At 39.7% G+C, this 26,348-nt stretch overlaps 1 protein-coding gene across 4 annotated transcripts; it reads left to right on the forward strand.

Moving 5' to 3' along the window:
- Positions 1-522: 522 nt before the first annotated feature.
- dop1a (DOP1 leucine zipper like protein A) lies at positions 523-24,846 on the forward strand. Of its 4 annotated transcripts, none has more exons than XM_067406001.1 (38): positions 523-651; positions 2,427-2,619; positions 2,711-2,892; positions 2,980-3,150; positions 3,769-3,958; positions 4,088-4,186; positions 4,461-4,560; positions 5,827-5,936; positions 7,401-7,515; positions 7,606-7,726; positions 7,865-7,984; positions 8,061-8,172; positions 8,611-8,640; positions 9,166-9,399; positions 11,919-12,471; positions 12,812-13,083; positions 13,166-13,318; positions 13,420-13,520; positions 13,643-13,908; positions 13,998-16,104; positions 16,432-16,543; positions 16,800-16,982; positions 17,092-17,217; positions 17,304-17,438; positions 17,552-17,607; positions 17,685-17,789; positions 18,096-18,162; positions 18,432-18,576; positions 18,698-18,777; positions 19,050-19,159; positions 19,295-19,444; positions 19,549-19,610; positions 19,741-19,893; positions 21,649-21,785; positions 21,995-22,050; positions 22,181-22,345; positions 23,679-23,808; positions 24,007-24,846. In XM_067406001.1, exons 2-38 carry the CDS (start codon positions 2,482-2,484, stop codon positions 24,307-24,309), a joined length of 7,449 nt encoding a protein of 2,482 aa, XP_067262102.1. In that variant the 5' UTR covers positions 523-651; positions 2,427-2,481; the 3' UTR covers positions 24,310-24,846. The 4 variants fall into 4 exon arrangements, with proteins under 4 accessions (XP_067262102.1, XP_067262093.1, XP_067262111.1 ...); XM_067405992.1 differs by lacking the exon at positions 523-651 and adding an exon at positions 667-1,326; XM_067406010.1 differs by lacking the exon at positions 523-651 and adding an exon at positions 667-1,160.
- Positions 24,847-26,348: the final 1,502 nt, after the last annotated feature.

Genomic DNA, 26,348 nt, shown 5'->3' on the forward strand with positions numbered 1-26,348 from the left:
ACAAAACAGACTAATATGTCAATACAGAGTGAAGTAAGAAAAAATATGAAAAAGTGTACAATATAAACGAAAGGTGTAGGCTATGCGTAATTATAACAGCTACAGAAAAACCGGAAATGAATGTGGTATTTTGAAAAGTGTTTACAGCTTCAGAGAGCTCGATTAAAAAAAACTTCTTTGTTCGAAACTAATCTTATAACATAAAATTACAGGGAAACCATGAACATCCTACACGGCAGACAATGGTCAGCTTCACTACTGTAAAATTTACATGCACTAGATTACGTTTTCACTGCTGTTTACATTTTCTATGGTTAGCCTGTAGTGTAATATTCGATTAACCCAAATAATAAAAAAAAAAAACAGGAAATAATACAACACAAAGTGATTTACGAAAAAGGATAAAACAAGTTTTACACTTACTTTACATTATAAATAATCTTGAAAGCTTCTATTTTATTAAGATTAGTTTAACAGCCTTGGAAATAAAAGTGCGCAACGTTGGGTGCAGTGGTTTCTGTTTTGTTTTCCACAGCACCATCAACTGGCAACAAGCTACACTGGTTTCGGTGATACAGACGTAACCTACTGAAGAAACTACAACCTTTCAATAATTTAATGGAATTCAAACCACTTAATACAGTCGGAAAAGTGAGAATCATTTTGTGCTAAAAGTAGTGTATAAAGTATTCAGTTTATAGTCTACAATAATATGTATTTTTAGAATAGCAGTTGTCAGCAACTTACATTTTTAAAAACACTGTATTCAAAATTCACGTTTGTAGTATTAATTTAACGTTATACTGAAGAACAAAACGCGAAACGCTCTTCCAGTAATATTAATCACAGACCTTATTTTACTTATTTTCGAAAATCGCCAATGTGAAAATTTATTTCCGGGACTTGCTTACAAAGTGACGCCATCACGGAAACTTTTATTGTGAAAGAGTGACGTATTTTTTGTTTAACGAGGAACCGCTCGCGCATGCGCAGAACTAAGCATTTTTACCTGTCAACGACTTTAATCAAAAATGGTACCATCCGCGAAGTGTCAACGCTACCTGGACTGATGTCAACATTAACGCAGCTGTATAACACATGGCTTTACTGAAAGCAGATATGTGATCTCGCCAGCGGAATCCGGGAAAGGGTTTATTGCTGTCAGTATACCCACCGACATCGCACCTGACCGTACATCGCTCACAACCTATTCATCCATCCGTTCATCCATCTATCCTTCCATCCATACATTCGCCCGCATACAAGACTAACCCTTAGCCCCTCACAGCTCAGACCTTTTCAAAAAATCGTCGTCGACTGACAACGGTAAGCAGCAGCTCAATGGAGAGAATCCAGTGCTCTGTATCGAGCGTACAGTAGCTTAGCAGTTAGCCTGTGTTCATGACATTTGATCGTGTTTGGATGGTTATTCTCAGTTTGTGGGGGAGGTGTCGTACCAAGCGGAGAGATTTATTGATATGTTTACCAAGAATCACATATTCATCATTGTCACACTGGCTAACCGCTTTTGAGGACCTCAGAGGGGCCTTCTCATCACATAATGGCCCCTTGTTCCCCATCCGCAGATAATGGGACATCACAATCAGTCTGTCAAATGCATTGATGCTAAGTAAAATATGTTGGATTTAAAAAATTCAGTTCAGTTGAAAAGAGTGTCAGATTTAAAAGGGCTTAATATGCATACTAATTTTGGTTGGTAGGATCTTGTTTTGGTTTTGGATAGAGTAAAAACTGGGCTGTTATCATGCATCTTAAAGGGACAGTTCCCTCCAAAATGGAAATTCTGTCATCATTTACACACCCTCATGTTTTCTGTATGGATTTCTTTCTTCTGTGGAACACAAAATGAGAATTTAAGCAGAATGACAGCCTCACTTACTTTCATTGTGTAGAAAATGACAGTGAATGATGACTGATGTTGCCGTTCCTATGGGTTTGAAACAAAATGGGGATGTTTTTTGGGCTGAACTGTCACCCCAGTTAACTGTTTTCATTTATATTGCAGGCTTTTTTGCAAGAATTTAATGTTTTATATAACATGCTGTTAATGGCAGATTAGAAAGAAGTACAATGTTATTTATTCCCAGTCAGTGCTTTATTGTTGATATTCTTTGCCCTTTATAGCTTAAAGTGTTTCACCTTCAACTGAGTCACACCTGTTAATAATTCAACAGTCTCCCACAGCATTTCCACCAATGACAGTGAGCTCTTCTGAACAGTAAAGGGCTACTGTGTTTGTTTGAGTGTAAAATATACCACTTGGTGAAGCTTAATGTTGAGTATATTGGAATCTGGGTGTGAGCTCTTTTTTTCCATCAACAAGCATATGATCTGCACTGTAACATTACTCATTGAGTACACTCCTTTTGATTGCATTTCTTTTCCTCTGTTCCTTTGAACTGAAGGTGTGATGTTTGTACGTGACCTCGGAATCGGCTTTTAGGCCCATCGTGTAGGACGATGAATGCAGAGGAGTTGGAACTCCTCGGTGACTCGAAGTACAGGAACTATGTGGCAGCGGTAGATAAGGCCCTAAAAAACTTTGAGTACTCCAGCGAATGGGCCGATCTGATCTCAGCACTCGGGAAGCTCAACAAGGTCCTTATACATCCACCTTGATCGCTTTTAGAAGCAGTTCCAAACATGGCAGTTGCTTTATTGGTCTTGTTTTTATGTATTTGGTGGACAGGTTTTGCAAAACAATGGCAAGTATCAGGTTGTGCCCAAGAAATTGACCATAGGAAAGCGCCTGGCCCAATGCCTCCACCCGGCGCTGCCCAGCGGGGTTCACCGCAAGGCCCTGGAGACTTACGAAATCATCTTCAAGATCATTGGACCAAAGCGCCTGGCAAAGGATCTTTTCCTTTATAGGTAGAGATATTGTGAGATTGATTTTTCTGCTACAGTGACTTTTAGTGCCTAATATGTGCCTTGATCACCCCTTTTCATCCTCCTCAGTTCTGGACTCTTCCCTTTACTATCCAATGCTGCTATGTCTGTGAAGCCAGTATTACTTGGGTTATATGAGACCTACTACCTGCCCTTGGGGAAGACTCTTAAACCAGGCCTGCAGGGACTCCTGACTGGTGTAATGCCTGGTCTGGAGGAGGGATCAGAGTATTATGACAGGTAAAGTATATATTTTTTTTAATCCTAGTATGTACTTGTTTCATGTTTATTAATATGTGTACAACTGTTTATATTACTACTAGTAATTTAATTTATTTGTAGGAATTTCTGATTTTCTTATTTATTATTATCAATGTTTAAAACCGTTGTGCTGCTTTAATATTTATAAACAATATTGTGGAAACTGTGATTCTTTGTTAATTGAAAAGTGGATTTTATTTTCATTTTTCTTAACAAAGTATAAGTCTTTACTGTCACTTTTGATCAATTTAATGCAGCCTTGCTAAATAAAATAATTAATTTCTTTAAAAAAAACTGACCCAAACTTTTGAAATGTAATGTATATTATATGTTATTTGTTCTTAAAAAATAATAAATAAATTAAAAAATAAAACCATAAAAACTAAAATCAATAATTTCAAATGCATATTCATGAACATTCATTTTGAAATATACAGTGTTATTAAATTATGAGCATTTTAAAGAAATTAAGTGAGACAGTCAAGGCAAAAATAGAGCTGATATTGCTAAATATGCAATATCAGCTGAGATATATTTATGTGTGTATGTATACATGTATCTACAATATCGACTAATAACGATAAATAAAAACAACAGGACCAATACCCTGCTAGAAAAGGTGGCAGCAGCTGTGGAGCAGCCGGCCTTCTACAGTGCCCTGTGGGGCAGTATCCTAACCAGCCCCGCTGTGCGTTTGCCTGGAGTGACCTTCGTCCTTCTGCACCTTAACCGAAAACTATCCATGGAGGACCAGCTGTACATCATTGGCAGTGACATCGAACTGATGGTACACTGATCAATAGTGGCAAAATGCAAGCAAAAAAGCCTTTAATAATGAATGGATCACAATATAGAAGTTGTTCTATTGGATACCACAGGGAACATGATTTACATCATGATTTCATGTTTTCATCAGGTGGAAGCAGTCAGCACATCTGTACAGGATTCCAGTGTGTTAGTGCAGAGGAGCACCCTAGATCTTATCCTGTTCTGCTTTCCCTTCCACATGAGTCAGGTAACAAAACTTATTTAAAAATGTTGATTTTAAACCTGTTTTACATCTCATTTTACCACAATGATAGGAATATTTCTTATATTTCTCTTCGAAATCCAGCTGTGAAAGACCTTGCTGTGTTGCGTCTCAGGTGGCAGAGTTACCTGTCCACCTTTAAAACAGTTATTTGTAGATTTGGTTACTCCCTAGTCACAAAAATAGAAAAGTTAGTGTAAAGTTTTTGGCATAGAAATTAAGCACTAAGATTAATTGCACTGTATACTGTTCATTTCAGGCTACACGTCCAGACATGATCAGGATTCTGTCTGCAGCACTTCATGTTGTTCTAAGGAGAGACATGTCCCTGAATCGTAGACTTTATGCTTGGCTGCTGGGTGAGATATCCATACCTCAAACACCCTTTTTTGTTTTGTTCCCATTTTCAAAGATATGGCATTTCTTAGAAATCTTTTGTAATGTTGCAAATGTCTTTAATGTCATGTTTGATCTATTCAATGCATCCTTGCTGAATAAAAGTATTAATTTCTTAAATAAAATCTTGCTGACCCCAAAAAACACTAGCACTAAAACTAAAGCACTAAAAAACAAACAAACCAATTACCTTGGAAAAACGATTACTGTACTTAAAGGGTTAGTTCACCCAAAAATTAAAATTCTGTCATTAATTACACATCCTCATGTCGTTCCACACCCATAAGACCTTTGTTCATCTTCAGAACACAAATTAAGATATTTTTGATAAAATACGATGGCTCAGTGGTGGCAAAAAAACAAAATAACGACTTTATTCAACAATATCTAGTGATGGGCGATTTCAAAACACTACTTCTTGAAGCTTCGTAGCTTTGCAAATCTTTTGTTTCAAATCAGTGGTTCGGAGCGTGTATTAAACTGCCAAAGTCATTGATTTCAGTAAACAAGGCTTAGTTACATCATAAGTGTTTTGAAATTTCAATAATTCACCACTGGGCGGGCGTGACTTTGGCAGTTTGACTTTGGTAAGCTCCAAAGCACTGATTCAAAACAAAAGATTTGTAAAGCTTCAAAGCTTCATGAAGCAGTGTTTTGAAATCGCCCATCACTAGATATTGATGAATAAAGTCGTTATTTTGTTTTTTTGGTGTGTAAAAAGTATTCTCGTCGCTTCATAACATTAAGGTTGAACCACTGTAGTCACATGAACTGTTTTAAATATTTTTTTAGTAGCTTTCTGGGCATCTGGCATTCTTGCAATGGAGGCCTCATTGAGCCATTGGATTTTATCAAAAATATCTTTATTTGTGTTCTGAAGATGAATGAATTGTTTTAATGTCACAATACCCTTATGATCCCTCATTTTTTCATAATAACCATATGATCCGTTTGCTGACAGATTGGTCATATGAATCTTAAATGGCCTGCATGTATGTTAAGTGTTTTGGTTGACCTTATTTTGTCTCTTACTTGCTGTCCATATGCTGTGGATGAACATTGTGGTAAGTTTGAGTACCGGTAACAACTATTAGTAGCCTCATATCATATTTTCATAAAGTCTTCCTCGTTTATTTCCTTGTCTCTTTGCAAGTAATTAAAAGTGTTTAGAGAAATTTAATATCCATGTACTCATGTCAATGTGCTAATTGTGTGCTTGTTGTTTTCAGGCTTTGATAACAATGGTGTGCAAGCAGGCCCTCGTAGCACCCGACTCAGTAATCCAGAAGAGCACGTCACGCACTACTTCAACACGTATTCCAAGGACATGCTCGTTCAGGTATGGTCAGACTTTCAAAGCTGAATATGAAATCCAAACAGTGAGAATTTCATCAATGTTTTTGAATGTAGAATCCAAAGTCTGTTTTATGTCACAAATTAAGATGGATTGATGTGACTCACTTTGTTGTTTTGGACTTTGAGCATCAAAAGCATCATAGAGACTTCAAAAGTTCTTTCTTTTTTGGAGTTTGAGTTTGCTTTTGTTGTAAGATGAAACCGTTTTTGTTATGTCTGCAGTGGTGCACAGGTGCATGCACACATTTTGTCAATAAGCCACTCTGTGAGTCTATACTTCTCTCCATGTGGTCTGTATGCATGGTTTAGTTTGTGATGAGACACTGGTCCCAATGCATGCACAGACAGAGCCTTTCAGGGCCATGCTTTTAAAATGTCCTGGTACCCCTGGGGTTGAGTTTGGGACTTCAGCAGGGGGAGTTTTGTTTTTGGCATTTTCCTCTCTGTTTTATTGGAAGGGGAATTGTTTGATTGCGTGCCATCTGCTTTGGGCCACTTGTTGGATCTCGCTTGTTTGGGAAGTAGGTTATTGCAGGGACCGTCTGTTCCTCTGTCTGTGCAACCATGCGTTACACCAAGTGTGAAATCCCTAAAGAGCTGAAACACACACTTGCAAAGGCATTCGCAGTATAATGGAGAGAACTTTTTTTCTCAAGGGTAATGCAGAGGAAAGATCCATCTTGACTACTCTAGCTTCATTCAGACTAACTTTGCCGTAATTTAAAGCTCAGTTAAAATTAAAGGGATAGTTCACCCAAAAATATTCTGTCATCATTTACTCACCCTCAAGTTGTTCCAAACTTGTATGAATTTCTTTCTTCTGCTGAACACAAAAGAAGATTTTTTTGAAGAATGTCGTTTGGTTACCCAAAGTCTTCAAAATATCTTCTTTTGTGTTCAGTAGAAGACAGAAATTCATACAGGTTTGGAATGACTTGAATTTTTCTATTTTGTAAATGAATGTTATAGATCTTATTGTGAATGTTATTACTTTTATCTTATTGTTTTATCTCTTTAGTGATGCATGACTTCTCCAATCATTTATTCTTCTTAAACCCTGCCCCTCCACAAGCTCACATTCATTTTTTTTAATGCAATGCCCACATCTTAAAATCCAATCTACAGTGAAAGATAGAACCCCACACTGGATTTTTTTCTTTCTTTTTCGATAATATATATATATATTTTTATACTTGAATGTATGTCATAATATGGAAGAAAGGATCTGTCTCTAGTTTCATTTCATTGTGACTTTTAGAACTCTACTAATTTAATTAATAACACTGTTAAATGTAATCTTTAGCAAAGCTCAAAACTAATATATGTTTTTCATATTGTATATTATATTTTATGACGCATTTACTTGTAATATTTAAAGCAGTTGGTTTAAGTATTTTTATTTTATTTTTTTCTGTGCATCTCTAAATGTGTCTGTGTGTGTTTGTAGGCCATGGTGGGGATCTTGCAGGGGAAGGCAAGAGGAGGGGAGGAGGAGAGCATCCTGATGCACGACTTAAAGCCGTTTCGCATTCTCATCAGCCTTCTCGACAAGCCTGAGCTGGGTACAACCATTATTACATGATGTTTGAGTTATGCCTAGACTTACGCAAAGAGAGCTTGGCCTTGATACTTTTTTTGTCCACTTCATTTAGGCCCAGCAATCTTAGAGGATGTTCTGATCGAAGTTTTTCGTACCCTGCACACTCAGTGCCGTGCTGAGTTGGACCTTCAGAACCAAAGCCCCTTCAGCAAAGACCAAACTCAACTTAGCAGGTCCGCAATGCTTTTGTCTCACTAATGGTTCTTACAATTACGCAGTTCTTACAAATATTTCAATATTTTTAGTGAAAATATTTTCCAATTTTGAATCTTTTGTGATGTTGTTTTTTTTTTTTTTTTTTTTTTTCTCAGCAAACTCCGAGAGAACAAGAAAACAGCAGAGCTCATTAAAACCGCCAACCTCTTGTTTAACTCCTTTGAACCATACTACATGTGGGACTATATTGCATGCTGGTTTGAGGAGTGCTGCAGGTGTGTGTAGGATAATAGGAGACAAATATAATGCATTTTTGGTCCATTCTTACTTAACCACATTCTTTTTTTGTAGGTGGACTCAGAGCAGTCATACCCCTGGACAAACTACGAAGTCTGAGACATCAGCACGCTCATTGGTTGAGTTCTGTGAGCTGGTGGACTTCTTGTTGGACATTGTATCTTTGGTTAGTAAACTTTACACTTAGATAATTTAGCTATTGAAATGTTCAGTTTTCTGCTTTATTATTCCCCAATGTCCATTTTCTGCTTTAAGAAAGTGACTTTTTGCCAGCTAGAAATTAAAAATTCATGTAAACATGCTGAGATTTAGTTGGTCTAATCTCCACTGATGTTTTTATCTCTGTAGTTATAGGCAACTAAACTACTTAAACATTTTAGTGACACTTGGTTTGTCTTAGCCTTATAGTTTAGACATTTTCTACATGTGTCCAAATTTTTATGTGTCTGTTGATGTCCTTGTGAAAGTTTCAGAGATCATCTTGGTCTTAGTTTCTGCAATGGTTGTGAAAGAACCAATCAGGGTTTCTGAATTGTTTTCTGGTCTCTGCTTTGCTCGCTTCTGTCTGTCTGAAAATCTCTGCTCTCTTTTTCTTTCCTCGAAGCCTACTAGAAGCATGAGGGTTATCTGCCAGGTACAGTACTGCTCTTACTTGCCTCTTCACCTCACCTTCACTTCACTCTAATTTTTTGGCTACCTTTCCAGAAACATCCATTAACGGCCTGTAATCTCCAGGCTTTCCATTTCCTGTTCAGTGCTCACTTTGAAAAAATGCCACTTCAGCTTCACACCACTCACACCCTCTGATCTGGAATGCCATGAAACAGACAAGCAGAGTAATAAAAAAAATTAAAACGCCTATTTGCAGTTGTATTAAATTATAGTTCTTGTTATATTATAGCTAAAATTTGATCTATGGATGTTGCGGAAGGTAGAACCATAAACTTGCATGAACTCACCAATTAAAAATCTTAAGCTTGTTACTCCCTTTTATGCCACACATAAAGCCTAAAAGGTTCTTATGTTTTTCAGTTTTGTTAACCATCACTCTTAATGTATAGCACTGACTGTGATGCAGGAATTGACCTCCAGCTGTCTTAATATTGACATGAAACTGAGCCTCCCTCATGTATCTCTTTCTGTCTCTTTTTCTCTCTAGGAGACATACATTGAGATCCAGACAGAGCACCTACCTCAGTTGCTGCTGCGGATGGTTTCCGCTCTTACCACGCACCTGCAGGCCCTGGGCCTGAGAGAGCTCACCCACTGTCTGCGCCTCTGCTCGAAGATCCTCAGCAAAGTCCAGCCCCCTCTGGTGTCGCCCCTCGCGCTGCCCTCTGGTCCATCGTCTGCCGCAACTACCCCTTCCGCTAGAGACAAAGATGAGAAAATGGTGAGAGCAGACAATCAAATGATTCAAACATGTTTAGTGAATAAAAACCCCAAACCACATATATGACTGACTTTCTATATAATTCACACCTTTAACAGTACATTATAAGTTTAAGGTAAAGCATACAATATGCAGCGTCCTCACAGTCATGGAAATATGTGAATAAACAAGCTTAGGAAAAACATGAAAATTTTAATGTTTTTCTTTGTTATGCTCAGCTCTAAAATATTTTATCAGTTCGAATTTTTTTTTTTTTGCTATCTAGAAAATTTATCAGTGTTCCTATGGTGGAAAACCTAGAAATATATATGGGAATTTTAAAATTTCCAGGCATAGAAAAATTCAGGAGAACATAATTTCTGTAAGCTTCTAGTTAACATTTAATTAGTAATGAATATTCAAAGTTTTATTTTTTTTTTTAATATGTAAATGTCAATTATATGGGCTTCCCTTGGTAACAGATGAAATAAATAAAATGAAAGTAAGCACAGAGACCTATCTCCAGGCTGAAACTCAAAATCTGTTACTCTCATCTCTGCCATTCTGCATAGGGAATATGTAGTATAGATTAAAAAGTATCTTGACTTGACTGTTCAGAGTTCAGTGCTGAAATGTACTCTTTCTTTCTTCTCTTACTTTGTACATCACTCAGCACTTTATTTTACTGCCAATATTAACAGTACTCTGTCAACTTAGAATGTCTCTTAATTGTTTTGAAGTCTTTGAAAGCAGTCCCTACAGCATTAGTCTGTTAAATTCAAGCCAACATGGACTGTTTGCCATACAAGCACTGGCCTGAAAAAACAATTATTCGGCCTGATGGTGTGTGTCTCTACTGTACATGCCTTCACTGACTCCCTGCTCTGGGTCCAATAGACAGGACGGTCCTCTCTCATTGGCCCCTGACATAAGTTTGTTAGTGTGTGTGAGTCATGACCTGTTTGCTACCTTACTGGGACTTACTAAGTGAAGCTTCATCGAAATTATGCCAGACTCCCTGGATGGTGCCAGCATGCAGGGAGGGTAAGCAAGGGAATAGGGATGAGACGTTCATGCACAGCTGAGTTCCTCTCTCTAGTGGGAGCCAAGTCTAGCCTCTGAGGCCCAAGAGTCTGTCATTTCCACTCAGGTGAAAATAGCCTTCAACCTCTCAAGCTCTCGCCTTTCCCTCCTCTGGGGCTCATACAGCGCACTGCTTACCACCTGAGTCTGGCTCTGCGCTGCTACACGGTTTTATGATTGAAACCACTAAGTTGTGGATGTCTGATTGTTTTATAGCCAACTCACAGCATGATGGGAAGGGCTTCAGGTTAAAATGTAGGGCTGAGAGAGCTGTGTTCTGCGAAATAAATCACCAAAAACGGCTAGATAGAGCTCACCATAATAGAATTCACTGGTTTTGGAATGCTTTTAACTTGATGCACTGTCTTAATGTAAGGCTTGTGACGGGATTCTCAAAAAACTGCACCAGTTTTACAGGGCTTGACATTAAACCTTGTTATGTACTTGCCCTTCGATCAAGTAAATTGGTCATTGATTCACTTGTACAAGTTAAACTTTTTGTTTTGTCCAGAAAGAAAAAAGGACTGTAACTTATTTTGAAGCAATACTCTCATCAGTGTTTAGTCAGTTCTTATTTACTTGAATCCACATGTTTGTGATTATTGCCCCTTTTAAATTGATTTCAAGGGAATTTACCTTTTTATAATCCTTTTCCTTTCTCCTTTCTTACTAAATGTCATCTTTAATGTCAAATTAATACATTTTATCAGTAAATTCAATTAGAATAATAAGACGCTAAAAAGTCTGTTATTTAATATCACTATCAACAAAATTCAACTTTCACTGCAGAGAAGCTGCATCTAAAGTGGCATTTAGAGTGAAAATAGCTCTTGGTCATGTGATATTGCTTAATTATATAATGTTATAAATATAACATCATTTCAGCATTTTGAATTTTTACCATTTCTGTGAGTTTCTTTTTGTGTGCTATTGCAATTTCCCACAATAGACTTTCTCACACAGACTGGCAAGACCCTGTTGCCTTCCATACATTATTTATTATCAGTCACCATTTACATTGAATGAAATAAAATCAGAATAGTTCTCAGCTGAAGCTTCTGTGCCTCCTTAGATATTTGTTGTTGTTGATGTTTTAATTAATGTACTTTAAAAAATCCCTTAAAAATCCATTTGTTCGGAATAAGCAGACAAGCATTAATGTCGATCCCTGCACAATGGTCGAAGGTGTATGTCTTAATGTGTTTGGCTGTAGTTCCAGTGCTTTAAATATATTAAATCAAAATTGTTACATTTCTGAGAGTTTTGCCATTCAAACAGTGAAGAACAGCATGTTGTCAGTATGCTAACTACAAGCACCACCTCTAAAAATATCAAAACTAATCCAATATATTTCATTGACTTAATAAATCTGCACTGACTTTGAAACTAATTAAGTTTTGGACAGTGTTTTGTATGCCAAGCTGAAGAGAAACTTTTTCATTCCCAATCTTGCACAGACCCTACCAGTCACCCTTGAAGCCCCTGGCAGCACTGATGTATTTGATGATGGCGAGAATGCTTCCAGCAGCCGATTGTCAGAAAGTGGATTTACCGATTTCATCCAGTACCAGGCTGAACGTGGGGACCAACCTGATAAGATGCAAGACCCCGAGGATGATGCATCCAGCCCTGAAGATGTACCTAGTCAACCCAAACCTAAACCCAAATCTGGGCTCAGTAGTTTGGCCCACAGCAAGCCCCAGGACAAGCCAGTGATGCAGTGCTGTCTTGAACATTTCCAGCAGTTCCTTTCTTGCTTAGTGAGGCTTTACATCACCCCAGGTGGTCAGACAGAGGCAGGAAAGAACTGCAATGCAGAGACGGACACTCTAACAGTGGTGGCTGATAAAAAATGGACAAGTGGTTTTGAGGAGCAGATGTCTCATGAACATATGGAATGTCTGGCTGCATTCACTGCTGCCTGCCAGCTCTTCTTGGAGTGCTCCAGTTTTCCAGTCTACATTGCTGAGGGCAACCTGAAGTCCTCACCCACCAGAGAGGAGCAGGCAGGTAAAAATAACCTTCTGCTTATATTTCTTAACTTTATGTACCAAAGGTTAAAGGTCAGGTACCTTCCTTCAAGTTGTTACCTTATCAAAAATCCTGCTGGACATTATCCTTGACTGCCTCTGCCAACATATATAATTAAGAAATACATATTAATATTGCTTTAATATACAACCCTTACGTACCCTTATGGCACAATCCGTTTTTTCCACATGCATTATGTATTAATTTAATATAAAGGGATTTGGGGGGCATTATTGAGGATAATTTATATAAATACAGACTATTTTCACACTTGACATCCTTCTATGTCACATATTTGTGTTGTGCCAATTCTTGACAGGTGAGAGTGTTCATCCAGCGGTTTGGCTTCAGACCCTGATGGATGCATGCTGTTCAGCTGCTGATTTCAGTATTCAAGCAGTAGCTATCTCACTTGTCATGGACCTTGTCGGACTCACTCAGTCTGTAGCTATGGTGACAGCTGAGCGTGTGGCAAGTCCAGACTCGAGCCAGCCAATGAGTCCGAGCCAGGGGCGTGTTGCAGTGGTGATTCGACCACCACTCACACCGGGTATCTTGAAGTACATTGCAGAGAAAACGTGTTTCTTCAAGGTTTGCAGTATTTCTTTACTTGTTTTAATTCTCCTGAAGTCTCTCCTTGTGTCTTGATCACCTTCTCACTTTTCTCCTGTAGAGTGTAGCCCTTATCTTATGGGATCAGTTGGGAGAGGATACCCCTCAGCACCACAAGCGCAGTGTGGAGCTCTTTTACCAGCTTCACAATTTGGCTCCCTCCCCCAGCATTTGTGAAGATGTCATTAGCCAGCAGCTCATGCATCGGGACAGGGTCAGTCATGCATGTACAGACACCCCACAAATAAGGGGCATAGAAATGCACGACTATACATGCACAGATATTTTTTCATATATTGCAAAATTCTATTTTAGAGAATACGTCTGGAGGCTCATGTAAAATTCTCAGTTCTTTGGCACCTAACCAGAGACTTGAATATCACCAAGTCTTCCCCTTTCAATCGGACATTTGACAGGTAACAGCACTTCTATGGGAAATTAACTCTAATTTTATACAAAAACAAATATGACTTAGTGAATCATCTTAAGACACTGTCATTGATCATTAAATCGCCTCACCATTCTCTTCTTCTTGTAGGTCTCTGTTTATCATGTTAGACAGCCTCAGTTATTGGGATGGCTCTGCAAGTGCTGTTGGCAGGGCCTGGTTGAACCAGGTTTTGCAGAGACATGACATAGCTCGTGTTCTTGAACCTCTACTACTTTTGCTGCTGCACCCTAAAACCCACCGTGTATCCATACAGCGGGTTCAAGCGCAGCGTCACTGGAACCAGGTCTTTCCCAACACACTGGAACAAGAGTCCTCTGAACCCATTTACATGAGGGATATGGGCTATACTGAAAGTAAGAGGGTTCATCTAGTAATCTAAATAGATTTACCATCTGCTTTTTTTGTTATCAAATTTGCTAATAAATGTGTTTCTCCTCTGCAGATTATGGCCAGATATCAGGGAATGGCCACAGGGGTGTCCAAGCATGTGGCAGATGCCTTCCATTGGATGATATGGAACCTTTTAGCCTGACAGTCAACCCTTTGAGTGACAGTCTTTCTCTTTTGAGCCTTAGTAGTGAGAACCTGCAGCTGTGTGGCGAATATCAACCTCCTGATCAGCAGGGGGAGCACCAGAGCTCAGATTCGAGTGGCTCTCAATCCTCCACTATAGACAATGGCAGCTTTGATGAACTGGAGGGAGGCGGAAGCACTGTTAATATATCTGATCCTGTGCTTTGTCAATCTGTTTCGTTAGAGGAGGAGTCCTTGCACAAAGCAGTTTCTGCTGTTCTTTTTGAGCTAGTGGACAGAGTGGTGCAAATGGTGGAGAAAGAGTCCTTTGAGGCACCATCTCCTGATGCCTGGATTCAGACAGACTCTGACAGTTCTAACTCGTCCACCGATACCTCTAATGGGCCTTCCATCACCCTTGCCCCCTTTTCCAACACCCAACCTCGAACACTCCCAGAACTGGTTGCAGGGGGAACCTTGGAGTTCCTGGCTGTGGCCTCAATTGATGCTTCAGTGGAAGAGGAGCGTCGGGAAGGCATCGCTCGCCATAGCTCCTCGCCTTCCATCATTACACTGCCGGACAGCGGTGGCAGTGCTCTCGCCGAGCAGAGTCTCCAGGTAGATGACCAGCACCGCAAGCGTAGCCACAGCAGCACCCAGCTCAGCCTAAAGGGCAAGATTATGGAGCGTCTGGTGGACAAATCTCCAGGGGCCAAGCCCAAAATCAAGAAGGTCAAGAGGAAAGATGATGAGAGACGCAAGACCAACCAGGCTGAGAAGAGCCGGCCACCCAGTATCTTCTTTGGTGACAGTCTTGACTTGGAGAACTGGTACAGCTGTGGGGAAGGGGAAGTGTCTGAGATTGAAAGTGATATAGGTTCACCCAGTGGTGGGGCTGCTAGTGTTGTGGGAGGATCTCGCTCTTCTGGGTCACCTCGTTTTAACATCCATCCCCTATACCAGCATGTGCTGCTCTATCTTCAGCTCTACGACTCCTCTCGGACTCTGCATGCGCTTTCTGCCATTGCAGCCATGCTACGTGCTTCACCAGCAGGATTTGTGAGTGCCATCTCCACCACCAGCATAAACAACACATACACCCCACAGCTCTCTCTTCTGCAGAACCTGCTAGCACGCCATCGTGTCTCTGTCATGGGCAAGGACTTCTACTGCCCCATCCCGCAGGACTCGCACTCCCACTCCTTCCGAAGTGCCATGTTCCTGGAGATCATCATCTCCCTTTGCCTCTATTTTCTGCGCAGCTATTACTCGGCTCATGTGGCCGCCACATCACAGGACCTGGCTGGCAACCATGCCATGCAGCTGACCAGCGTGGAGGTGTTGACGCTGCTCTTCAGTGAGCTTTCTAAGGTCACTGGGGGCTCAACCAAGGGCTTTGCAAGCTTTATTTGTGACGTTCTGTCCAAATGCAAGGTGCAGAAGGTGGTGCTACACTGTTTGCTTTCCACCATCTTTAGTGTACAAAAATGGCATGAACACCGTGCCCGTGGCACCAATGTGGCTGTGGTTGAGGAGGGTCTTTCAGAGGACAGTGTCATCAATCTGTCAGAGGACCAGTTAGACAACTGCAGCGCCATACAGTCACAACTGTTGCGTCTGCTTCAGAGCCTGGTGGTGTTGGAGCACCGTGTGATGATCCCAGTGGATGAGGGTGGTGAGGGAGGTCTGGGGTCATCTGGGTCTAGTGGCGGACCTAATGGTCCAGGGGCTGGTTTTGAGCTGATTGGAGGGGAGGTAGAGCATGTCAACCCACAACAACCTATGACTTCCCTGCAATACCTACATGGGCAACCCATTACATCTCAGGGCATGTTTCTGTGTGCTGTGATCCGAGCCCTGCATCAGCATCATGCTTGCAAGATGCACCCACAATGGATCGGCCTTATCACAGCCACTTTGCCATACATGAGAAAAGTACTTCGGCGAGTGGTTGCATCTGTTACGCTTCAGCTGTGCAAAAACCTTGACAACCTTATCCAGCAATACCGCTACGAGACGGGCCTCACGGACACCAGGTACTGGACCAGTTCGGGGCCATACAGCAAAGCACAGCAGTTCACAAAGCTGTTTGTATTGAAATCTTCAAATTGTCAATAAAGACGTCATATAATCACAAACAAATCACTCACAGCAACCACAAAGTGATTATTTCACTGTAGGTCATGTGATAGTACATTATTTTATATCCACAAGAGGGCACTATTCACCATCAGTTCTTTATTTATTGCCCTAACAAAGTCATGCACTTTAGGGAATATAAATTAAAATACATACTATGATCTTTTGAAGCAGTGCTTTGTTTTATGCAGGGAAATTAAATGTGTCTGTGTATATATTTCTAGGCCCCATTGGATGGCATTGTGTATCCCTCCTGACCTGATTCTAACTGTACTAGAAGGAATGACAGCCATAATCCATTATTGTCTGCTAGACCCAACATCACAATATCACCAGGTGAGGGAGCTAGTGTTTCATGCTTTTGTTTCTTTTAAATGCTTTAAGGTAAAGGACACATCAAGAAATAAGGGAATAAATAATGAGAACATAATAATAAAGCTTAATAATAATAACAATTATCATTATTATATAATTTATGTATATATATAATATTGATTTAATAGGTGTCCGTTTCAGTTTTAATCTGTGCTTAGGTGTGAGCTTTGAATTAGTATGAGGTTTTGCGTAATGCTTATGTGCATGTAATCCTCAGCTCCAGGCAAATGTAGATCAGAAGCATCTTTCAGAGGCACGTGCAGGCATTCTCTCCATCTTGCACACCATTATGTCCTCTGTAACCCTGCTGTGGGGTGTTCTTTATCTGGCTGATAGTTCTGACAAGCCAGCTGCAGCCTCTGCTTGTTCCACCTCCAACATCAACCTAGGATCCACGAAGGTACAATGTGGAGAGTAAACTTGTGTCTTAAGACATGTAGTGATTCTGCTTTGGTCCTGTGTGAAGTACAGGTGCTAGGCTAACTACTTTTTTCATTGGTTGTTCACAGAATCTCAGGCAGCAAATTCTGGAGCTGCTGGGGCCGATCTCAATGAATCATGGAGCTCACTTCATGGCTGCTATTGCTTATGTGTGGAATGAAAGGAAGCAGGCTAAAACTCCATCCAGGAACAAGGTAGGAACAACACCAAAAGTCATCTGATAGTTCTGTACCCTGGAACTACAAAAACAAACACTTTAATGTCTGGGTCTGTATGTTAGGTAATTCCCACAGCTAGTGAGGAACAGCTTCTCCTTGTGGAACTTGTTCGTTCAGTAAGTGCCATGCGAACTGAGACTGTGATACAGACAGTGAAGGAAGTGCTCAAGCAGCCCCCAGCCATCGCCAAAGAGAAGGTATAGTTACGAATGTACTCTGACAACTCCCATAATTCCCTTCCATTCACTATCAGTTACTGCTGATGGTTTTGCAGGTAGACTTAAGACTCACCTTTGTCTTAATTTTACAGAAGAATCTTTCCCTGGAGGTCTGCATGCTTCAGTTTTTCTATGCCTATGTGCAGAGGTAAGTGAACTATAGTAATATGCCAAATTTATTCTTTAAATTACTTTGTCTCACTACCCTTGTCTTGTCTCTATTAGTATTCCAGTGTCTAGTCTGGTTGATAGTTGGCCATCACTCTTGGCATTGCTGAAGGACTCTGTGCAGCTTGGTCTGCCTGCTCCAGGACAATTCCTCATACTAGGGTAAGTGCTTTTTCACAAATCGTAGCACAGCCATACTTTCATTTTAAAATTATATTCAGGTTTTACTTATAATATAAATGGAGGCAAATAAAATGGAATGAACATGTCTGATAACAAAGTGAACCCTGTCATAAATGAATTTTTTTTTATTATTTAAAAAATAGGCATGGTTTTTGAAGGACTTCATTGGCTATCAAGCCTATTTCATTGGAATGTCCTGGATTAAATAATATTAGGCAATGATTTATTGAGAAAGTTAATTAATAGTTTTAAAAGATTTCTCACTTATTTTTATGTTTTCTTTAGAGTATTGAATGAGTTTATCCTGAAGAATCCCACCCTGGAAAGCAAGAAGGACCAGCGAGAGCTACAGGTGACCTTTCCCTCACTCCAACACTCTTCACACTTACATTCAAGTACCATTCTTTTTGACATAGTTACTTTGTATTACTGTTTTTTGGACATTGTAAACATGGTAATACCTTGTTTTACATTACCACAGTATGTAAATATGGCAATTCTACTGTACTAAGTTAAACATTAAAGTACCATTAGGCATTACCATGTTTCAGTGTCAGCTGTTTCTCTTACATGTTTCATTTTAAATGTTCACATTAAAATCATAAAACCATGACTCTCCAGGATGTGACCCATAAGATCGTAGAGGCCATTGGTACAATTGCAGGCTCATCCTTAGAACAGACCACGTGGTTGAGGAGAAACCTGGAAGTCAAACCTTCCCCTCAAATCATGGTGGATGGGGCCAGTCTGGAGGCAGATGTTGAAGGTCAGAGTCTTTGTGTGTCTGTGTTTTATGTAAGGCAAAGCCCATGTAAATCGAGCCCTGTTAACTTGCACAGCTGCATGAGTGTATGGCGAGTCTATCACTAATAGTATGTATGTTTCAGATCTAATGCTCACAGTGATGGAGGCCTCCAGCTTCACTCCATCTGTGTACAGTGTTCACGCCCTCATGTTGCTGGCTGAGGTAAACACAAAATGTCACATACACACTCTTTTCGTTCTTTAAATACACAACAAGCCCAAATCTACCACAACCAGTGCAGCAGATATAATTTGTAAATTGCAATTTTGGAAATTGGATTTTTGCATTAGTATCAAGCACACCAGGAACATTCACAGGTCACCAGAGGTCATGCTCTGCCCTGCCCTACTTGTTTCTGTATGTTAGCTTTTTTTTTGGATTGTGTTGATTTGCTTTCTGTGAATTAAATTATTGTGCTCATGTTTTCTTTGCAGGTGCTGGCTCATCTATTAGATATGGTCTTCTACAGTGATGAGAAGGAGAGAGTGATTCCTCTGCTGGTCAACCTCATGCATTATGTTGTGCCCTACTTGCGCAACCATAGGTATTTAATCTTCAAAATCCAACACTGTTGACACAAGATGAAGAACCGACAGTTAATCGGACAGAAAGTTGCTGAAGCTGCTTCAGTGTCTTGAATTTTGTAATTGAATTTTGCTCTCTCCCTTCTTTTTGCCAGCGCTCACAATGCCCCCAGTTATCGTGCATGTATCCAGCTGTTGAGCAGCCTCAGTGGATATCAGTACACCCGGAGAGCCTGGAAAAAAGAAGCTTTCGACCTGTTTATGGACCATACGTTTTTCCAGATGGACTCCTCTTGCGTCAGCCAGTGAGTACTGTACAGCACAACATGTCTTTTCTGCTTGTCGCAGTGGTTTTACTGCCACTCACAGGGCAATGTGACCTCTAGTTGACCACATCACTCTATTTCAGCTGGAGAGCAATCATAGACCACCTGATGACTCATGACAAAACCACATTCAGAGACCTGATGAGTGAGTCTTCCCTTTCTACTAAGTGGGCCTTCCAGCTGCGCCCATCTTATTGCTCTATCATCATCATCGAGCTGATGTTTTTGTGTGAGTGTTGTAGAGAGGAACTTGCTAACATTTTGTATATGTGCAGCTCGAGTTGCTGTGGCTCAGAGCAGTTCTCTGAGTCTTTTCACCAATCGAGATGCAGAGCTTGAACAGAGAGCCATGCTACTCAAACGTCTGGCCTTCACCATCTACAGCAGTGAGGTGGACCAATACCAGAAGTACTTGCCAGACATTCAAGGTACACACAGACAAAAACAGACACTTGAACATAAATCCATTGATTTCAAAATCAGGGGTTTACAATCCTGCAGGGCCAATGTCCTGAATTTACTTCCAATCTGCACCAACACACTTGTCTGTAAGTTTCTAGGGTCGCGATCCGCTTTGCTTGTAGACACAGACTTGCAAACTTACCCAAGCTCTTCCCCTCGGGGGAATCTACAATTTGAAGCGGGTTCCAGTTCAAGTGTATGAGGGAAGTTTATATGGACAGACCTTCAACTTCCGGCAACATATATCACAATGCAACATGATTGTGATGCCACAGCAGACTGCACTTAAGTTACCCCACCCCACACAACTCTAGTGTATGATGTATGGTTTTTATTTTGTGATTTAACTGCATAATACTTGTGTCATAGGTTATTGTATTGATATCTTAGTTTATGTAATTTTATATATTTTCTCCAACAGCCCAAGTATACCTATAGGCATATAGAATGGTACATCAAACAAATTAATAAGGAAAAGTAAATAAACAATATAATGTAAATAATGAATCGATTCTATAGCGAATTCTAAGTGACCAAGGGCTTAGGATGTTCCAGTTCAACCCATTCCATGGGTACTGCTAGTAGTGGACAACTTTAAGTAGTGCCAGTAGTATAATGTAAGCCATGATGTATCTCAACAAGATGGAGGGATGTTAGCGAGGGAAGGGCATGAAAAGTGATGTGGAGCACAGCCTAGTAATCTAGCACTAGTAATAAGCTCTAAATCAGGGGTCGGCAACCTATGGTACGTGTGCCAACTCTCAGACAGCACTCAGAGGGTAATCACTGGCATGTGAGCAATAGCAAGAGATGTGTATGTATTTAATTTAAAGGATTAGTCCACTTTAAATAATTTTCCTGTTACTTAGTGGACTTCAATGGCCTCCAGACAGTTGAAGGTCAAAATTACAGTTTCAGTGCAGCTTCAAAGGGCTTTAAACGAACCCAGATGAGGAATAAGGGTCTTATCTAGAGAAACGATCTGTCATTTTCGAAAAAAATACAACTATATATGCTTTATAAACACAAATTATCACCTTGCACGTGCTTCCGCTTTCCATAAAGCTTTTCCAAAAAGCTTACGCTGAATGTCCTACGCCTTCCCTATTCTACTTACGGAAAAAAACTAAACTGGTCCCGCGTTCGTTCCGTAAGTAAAATAGGGAAGGCGTTGGATATAGAGCGTAAGCGTTTTGAAGAATTTGCTAGATAAGACCCTTATTTCTTGTCTGGGATCATTTAAAGTCCTTTGAAGCTGCACTGAAACTGCAATTTTGACCTTCAACCATCCGGAGGCCATTGAAGTCCACTATAAGAAGAATAATCCTGGAATGTTTATATCAAGAACCTTAATTTCTTTGCGACTGACGAAAGAAAGACATGAACATCTTGGATGACATGGGGGTAAATTATCAGGAAAATTTCATTTGAAAGTGGACTAATCCTTTATATACCCCTCGTACCTGCAAACCAATGAACATTTTTGAGGTAATAATTCCTCATAGTCACACACCCTGTTTAACGTTAGGACTTATAAATACTAATAAAGGGTGAGAATTAAACCGTATCACTTGAGTCACAATACACAGTTGAGTAGATAACAGCTCACAGTTTGCTCTGCTGTATTTGTTGCTTTTATATTTCAGAAAAAGTTACTGCTGTCAATGATATTTTCAGCTCTGTATACACAGTCCGTAACATTTCACACAATGTCATTTCAGAGCGTCTTGTGGAGAGCCTACGACTCCCTCAAGTCCCCATCCTCCATGCTCAGGTCTTCCTCTTCTTCAGAGTGCTGCTACTACGCATGTCCCCCCAGCACCTGACCTCACTCTGGCCCACTATGATCACTGAGTTGGTGAGGATGTGACACACCTTACACATTTACATATTACAAATAATCACAGGCAACATCTCACAAATCAGTCTGTTAGCTCTTGACCGTGATGTTAAAATAACAGAAGTTCCCAGGGAGAATATGGAGAGGAATAGATATTTGGTGGACCTGTTTTGTCTCATTCTTTTAGAATCAGCCATGTTTATTAGAATGTTTGTTTCTTCCCACAGGTTCAGGTGTTCTTACTCATGGAACAGGAACTCACTGCAGATGAGGACATCACCAGGTACCCATTTATCAAATCTGTTTTATCTTTTAGCTTTTATTCGAGAAGTAAAATCTGGCTCCATGTTACACCTTAAGGGGGATTTGTACATGTTGAATACTGATGAATGTGGTCTCTGGCCTCTCTCCAGGACCTCAGGCCCCTCGGTTGCAGGGCTCGAGACAACATACTCAGGGGGCAATGGCTTCTCTACCTCCTACAACAGCCAGCGCTGGCTCAACCTCTACCTGTCTGCCTGCAAGCTGCTGGACCTGGCCCTCGCTCTGCCCTCTGAGAGTTTGCCTCAGTTCCAGATGTGGGTATTTTTTTATATGTTTTTACATATTAAATGTTTGAAATGTATTTTAGTACAAGGAAGGAACTTGTTTCAATAAGCTAGCAATCTTTCTTGTTGAAAAGTATTTAGGGCTTTTTACACTGTGCTTAACCCCAGGTTAGCATCGTCCTAAATCCTGCTTTTAACCCGGAGAGAGGAACATTTCACACATGTAATTTAGAACTGGGGTTAGCACTGCTTTTTATCCAGGTTTATGAAACCATGCTCCAGAGCAGGGTTAGCGCCGCTCTTGTGGTAACACTGCATTGCACTGCTAAACTTGTAGTGTGAAATTATGTGGTGTTGGAATGTTATGGCTAGATGCTTAGCTACAGACACCCAATCGCTTGCCTCATATTCACATGGTTTGGACAGTCAGAGAAACACTGTGTTTGTAAAATGGTATGAGAAAATGCGTCAATTGGAGTGAAGAAAAGACTCTTTCATTTCATTCTAGTTAAAAAGTGTCGTGACGGGTGGACAAGTATGGTGTCCCATACGGGGTTGAGACTCAAACCCATGACCTTCGGGCTACAAGTCTGACTCTCTAACCATTAGGCCACAACTGCCTCTTCCTTCATATCCTTAATATGAGGATGCACAATTTATGTAAACAGGTCACATGCTGCTTTCGTCAAATCAATAGCTATGGACATTTTTTGTTTCAGTTGGAATGAAATCATTCCAATTGATGAATCTCAACATAGTGTTTACATGAACGCCAAAAAAAGTGATTGGCTTGATGTGCGCGTTTATATGTCACAAGCTTAAAATCAGAATAGATTTTTTGACGTGCATACTGAATGAATATACAGAGTTTCCCGCTATTTGCGTGTTGACATGCCCTTTCGACTGGATTAGAAATGGTTTAAACCAGCCCTTACAATCAGAATGAAATTTTAATCGGATTTAACCAATTCATTCCAATTGATGTAGTTACATGTGACTTTTTTTTTAATTCCGATTTTGCTAGTAGTCCGATTATAAGGGTCCATGTAAACGCAGCTAATGATACTGACACCCCAAATACACGAATAAGGACATTTAAAACAGGGTTTGGGAATGTACAGCTCAGCTTATGCATACCGTGGATTAACGGTTAACTCTAAATCATGAGCAGTGTGAAGCGTGATGCAAGATAATACAGGATTCTGTTTACCCAGGGTTTAGAATGACCTAGGGTTTTTAAGTGTGAAAAGCCTGAGAAAACTATTCATACATTTACATTATATCAGTTTTCTTCATGGATAAAATTCATGACAAATATTGAGCATATTTAATTTGAAGGAAATAATAATACACTGTGCCATAGGTATCGCTGGGCTTTTGTTCCTGAAGCCTCGGATGACTCTGGTCTGGAGGTCCGCAGACAGGGGACCCATCAGAGAGAGTTCAAGCCCTATGTTGTCAGACTGGCCAAGCTGCTGAGAAAAAGGGCCAAGGTAATATGACCACAAAACCGTCGCTAAAATATATCTATGGAAATCTATTCTGTCCAACTGTTGCCTTATTTTAATAGAGATTCATTCCACATGATTAGCATAAGAACTATAACATGTATAGACTATTCAGTAGATTTGCTAATGCTCCTAAGTCTAGGATGTTCATTATCCTCATGGGAATGTCTCCATTAACTCTAGAAAAATCCAGAGGAAGACTGCTCCACACGGACTCTGTCCTGGGAGCCCGGACAGCTCCTGCTCACCCTTTATGTGATCCGCAGCATGGAGCAGCTCCTCCCTTTCTTCAACCTTCTCAGTCAGGTGTTCAGCAGTAAAGGCAACAGCCGTTCAGGACCGTATCACAGCCCTACTCCCAGAGACGGCCCATTTGCTAGCAAGGATGGCAAGTTGGAGAGCCAGAAAGTCTTCTGGAGCCGGGCCAGACAGAACATTGAGGAAATGGTTGAGAAGGACTTCCTTGAGGGACTCATCAAAACGTGACCTGACATGAAAAAGTGAAACTATTGAGCAAAAACACTAACACCTCACCTTTTAAAAAAATGGAAGAGAACAAAAAAAAAGTTTGTACATTTTTTGCTTTTCTAATTAATGTATTTTCCCCCAAAAAGCTATACTATTTAATTTAAAGTCTTTTACTTGTAAATATGGCCAGCTGTGATGAATTCTTTCATTTGTTTGAGCCTATAGGATAGTATGATGATACTGTGCCATTCCATATTGTGGTGACTTGCCTAATAAAAGAGACATATCATGTGAATTTAAAACATTTTTGAATTCCCTCATCCACAGAAAGGCGTGTAGCAGACCTCATGTCCATAAATTACTGATCAAACTTGCACTAATATTTATTTCCTTTTGGACTAGATTTTAATTGTCAACAAAAACCTTTTGTGTAAGGAAAAAAAATGCATATACGTGGACAGGTAAAAGTAATGTTACTTTGAAAATGTTCAAAGCCATAAAGGAAAAAATATATATACTGCATATCAGAGTAAGTGGGAGAGAGGAAATAAAACAGACATGTTCCACATCCTCTAGAGCTGTTTTTCTTCTTTAAACCGTGATCTAATTTAACAAAAGTAACAAAATAAGCCTTTATTTATTTTGGTTATGAGAATTACAATGATTGCAATGTGTCAGGTTGGTTTGTGAACTATTCAACTAGAACGATTCATTCAGATTTGTTCATAAATGGGTGTTTTGAATGAATCTTTTGATTGAGTGAAGAGTTAAATAACGTCTCGCTATTTATGCTTTAAAACTCTGACTACAGCCATAAATCAAATAGAGGGATTATGAATTTTTAAAATGAACTTCCTGTTGACGTACATTGTTTAAATTATTTATTACTTAAAGGGTTCACCCAAAAAATTAAAATTATGTTATTAATTACTCATCCTCATGTCATTCTACACCCGTAAGACCTTCGTTCATCTTCATGGAATATAAATTGAGATATTTTTGGATAAAATCCGATGGCAGTAAGGCCTGCATTGCCAGCAATAGCACTCCTTTATCAATGCCCAGAAAGCTACTAAAAACATTTAAACAATGTGACTAAGTGGTTGAATCTTAATATTATAAAGCGATGAGAACTTTTTTGTGCGCCAAAAATAACAAAATAGCGACTTTATTCAACAATGTCTAGTGACGGGCGATTTCAAAACACTACTTCATAGCATCGAAGCTTTACGAATCTTTTGTTTCGAATCAATGGTTCGGAGCGTGTATCAAACTGCCAGAGTCACATGAACTATTGAAGCTTCAGTTCAAAACACTGATGACGTAACAAATCCTCGTTTACAGAAATCATGGGATTTTGGCGCTCTGTGAACCACTGATTCGAAACAAATGATTCGTAAAGCTTCGAAGCTCGTTTTGAAATCACTAGATATTGTGGAATAAAGTCGTTATTTTGTTATTTTTGGCACACAAAAAGTATTTTCTTCGCTTTATAATATTAAAGTTGAACCACTGTAGTCACATGAACTGTTTTAAATATGTTTTTAGTAGCTTTATGGGCATTGAAAAATTGTGTTATTGCTGGCAATGGAGGCCTCACTGAGCCATCGGAATTTTATAAAAAATATCTTAATTTATGTTCCTAAGATGAACGAAGGTCTTACGGGTGTGTAACGACATGATGGTGAGTAATTAATAACAATTTTCATTTTTGGGTGAACTAACACTTTAATTAGTCTCTTATTTATTACTTAATTTGTCTCTTAAGCTGTGTTTATAGCCTAATAAAAGTCAAAAAGCAGTAGAGAAACTTGAAAATGATGATGCTTGAACATTCTTGAATAGTCCCTTATAGAAACTTAAATTTGAATCACAGATAACAGCCACTGAACTGAATTTTTTGGTGAATCGACTGAAAAGATTCGATCCTCCAAAAAGAGAAATCAAAATCCCCACCTTTAGTTACCATAGCGATAAAACAGCTCACTTAGATAGTAAAACGCAATCTGGGTTTTAATGACGTGTGACCTGACTCATGCGTGGGGGCGGAGTGATAA

This window comes from Chanodichthys erythropterus, chromosome 2 (genome assembly GCF_024489055.1).
Source record: "Chanodichthys erythropterus isolate Z2021 chromosome 2, ASM2448905v1, whole genome shotgun sequence".
NCBI classification, from domain to species: Eukaryota; Metazoa; Chordata; class Actinopteri; order Cypriniformes; family Xenocyprididae; genus Chanodichthys; species Chanodichthys erythropterus.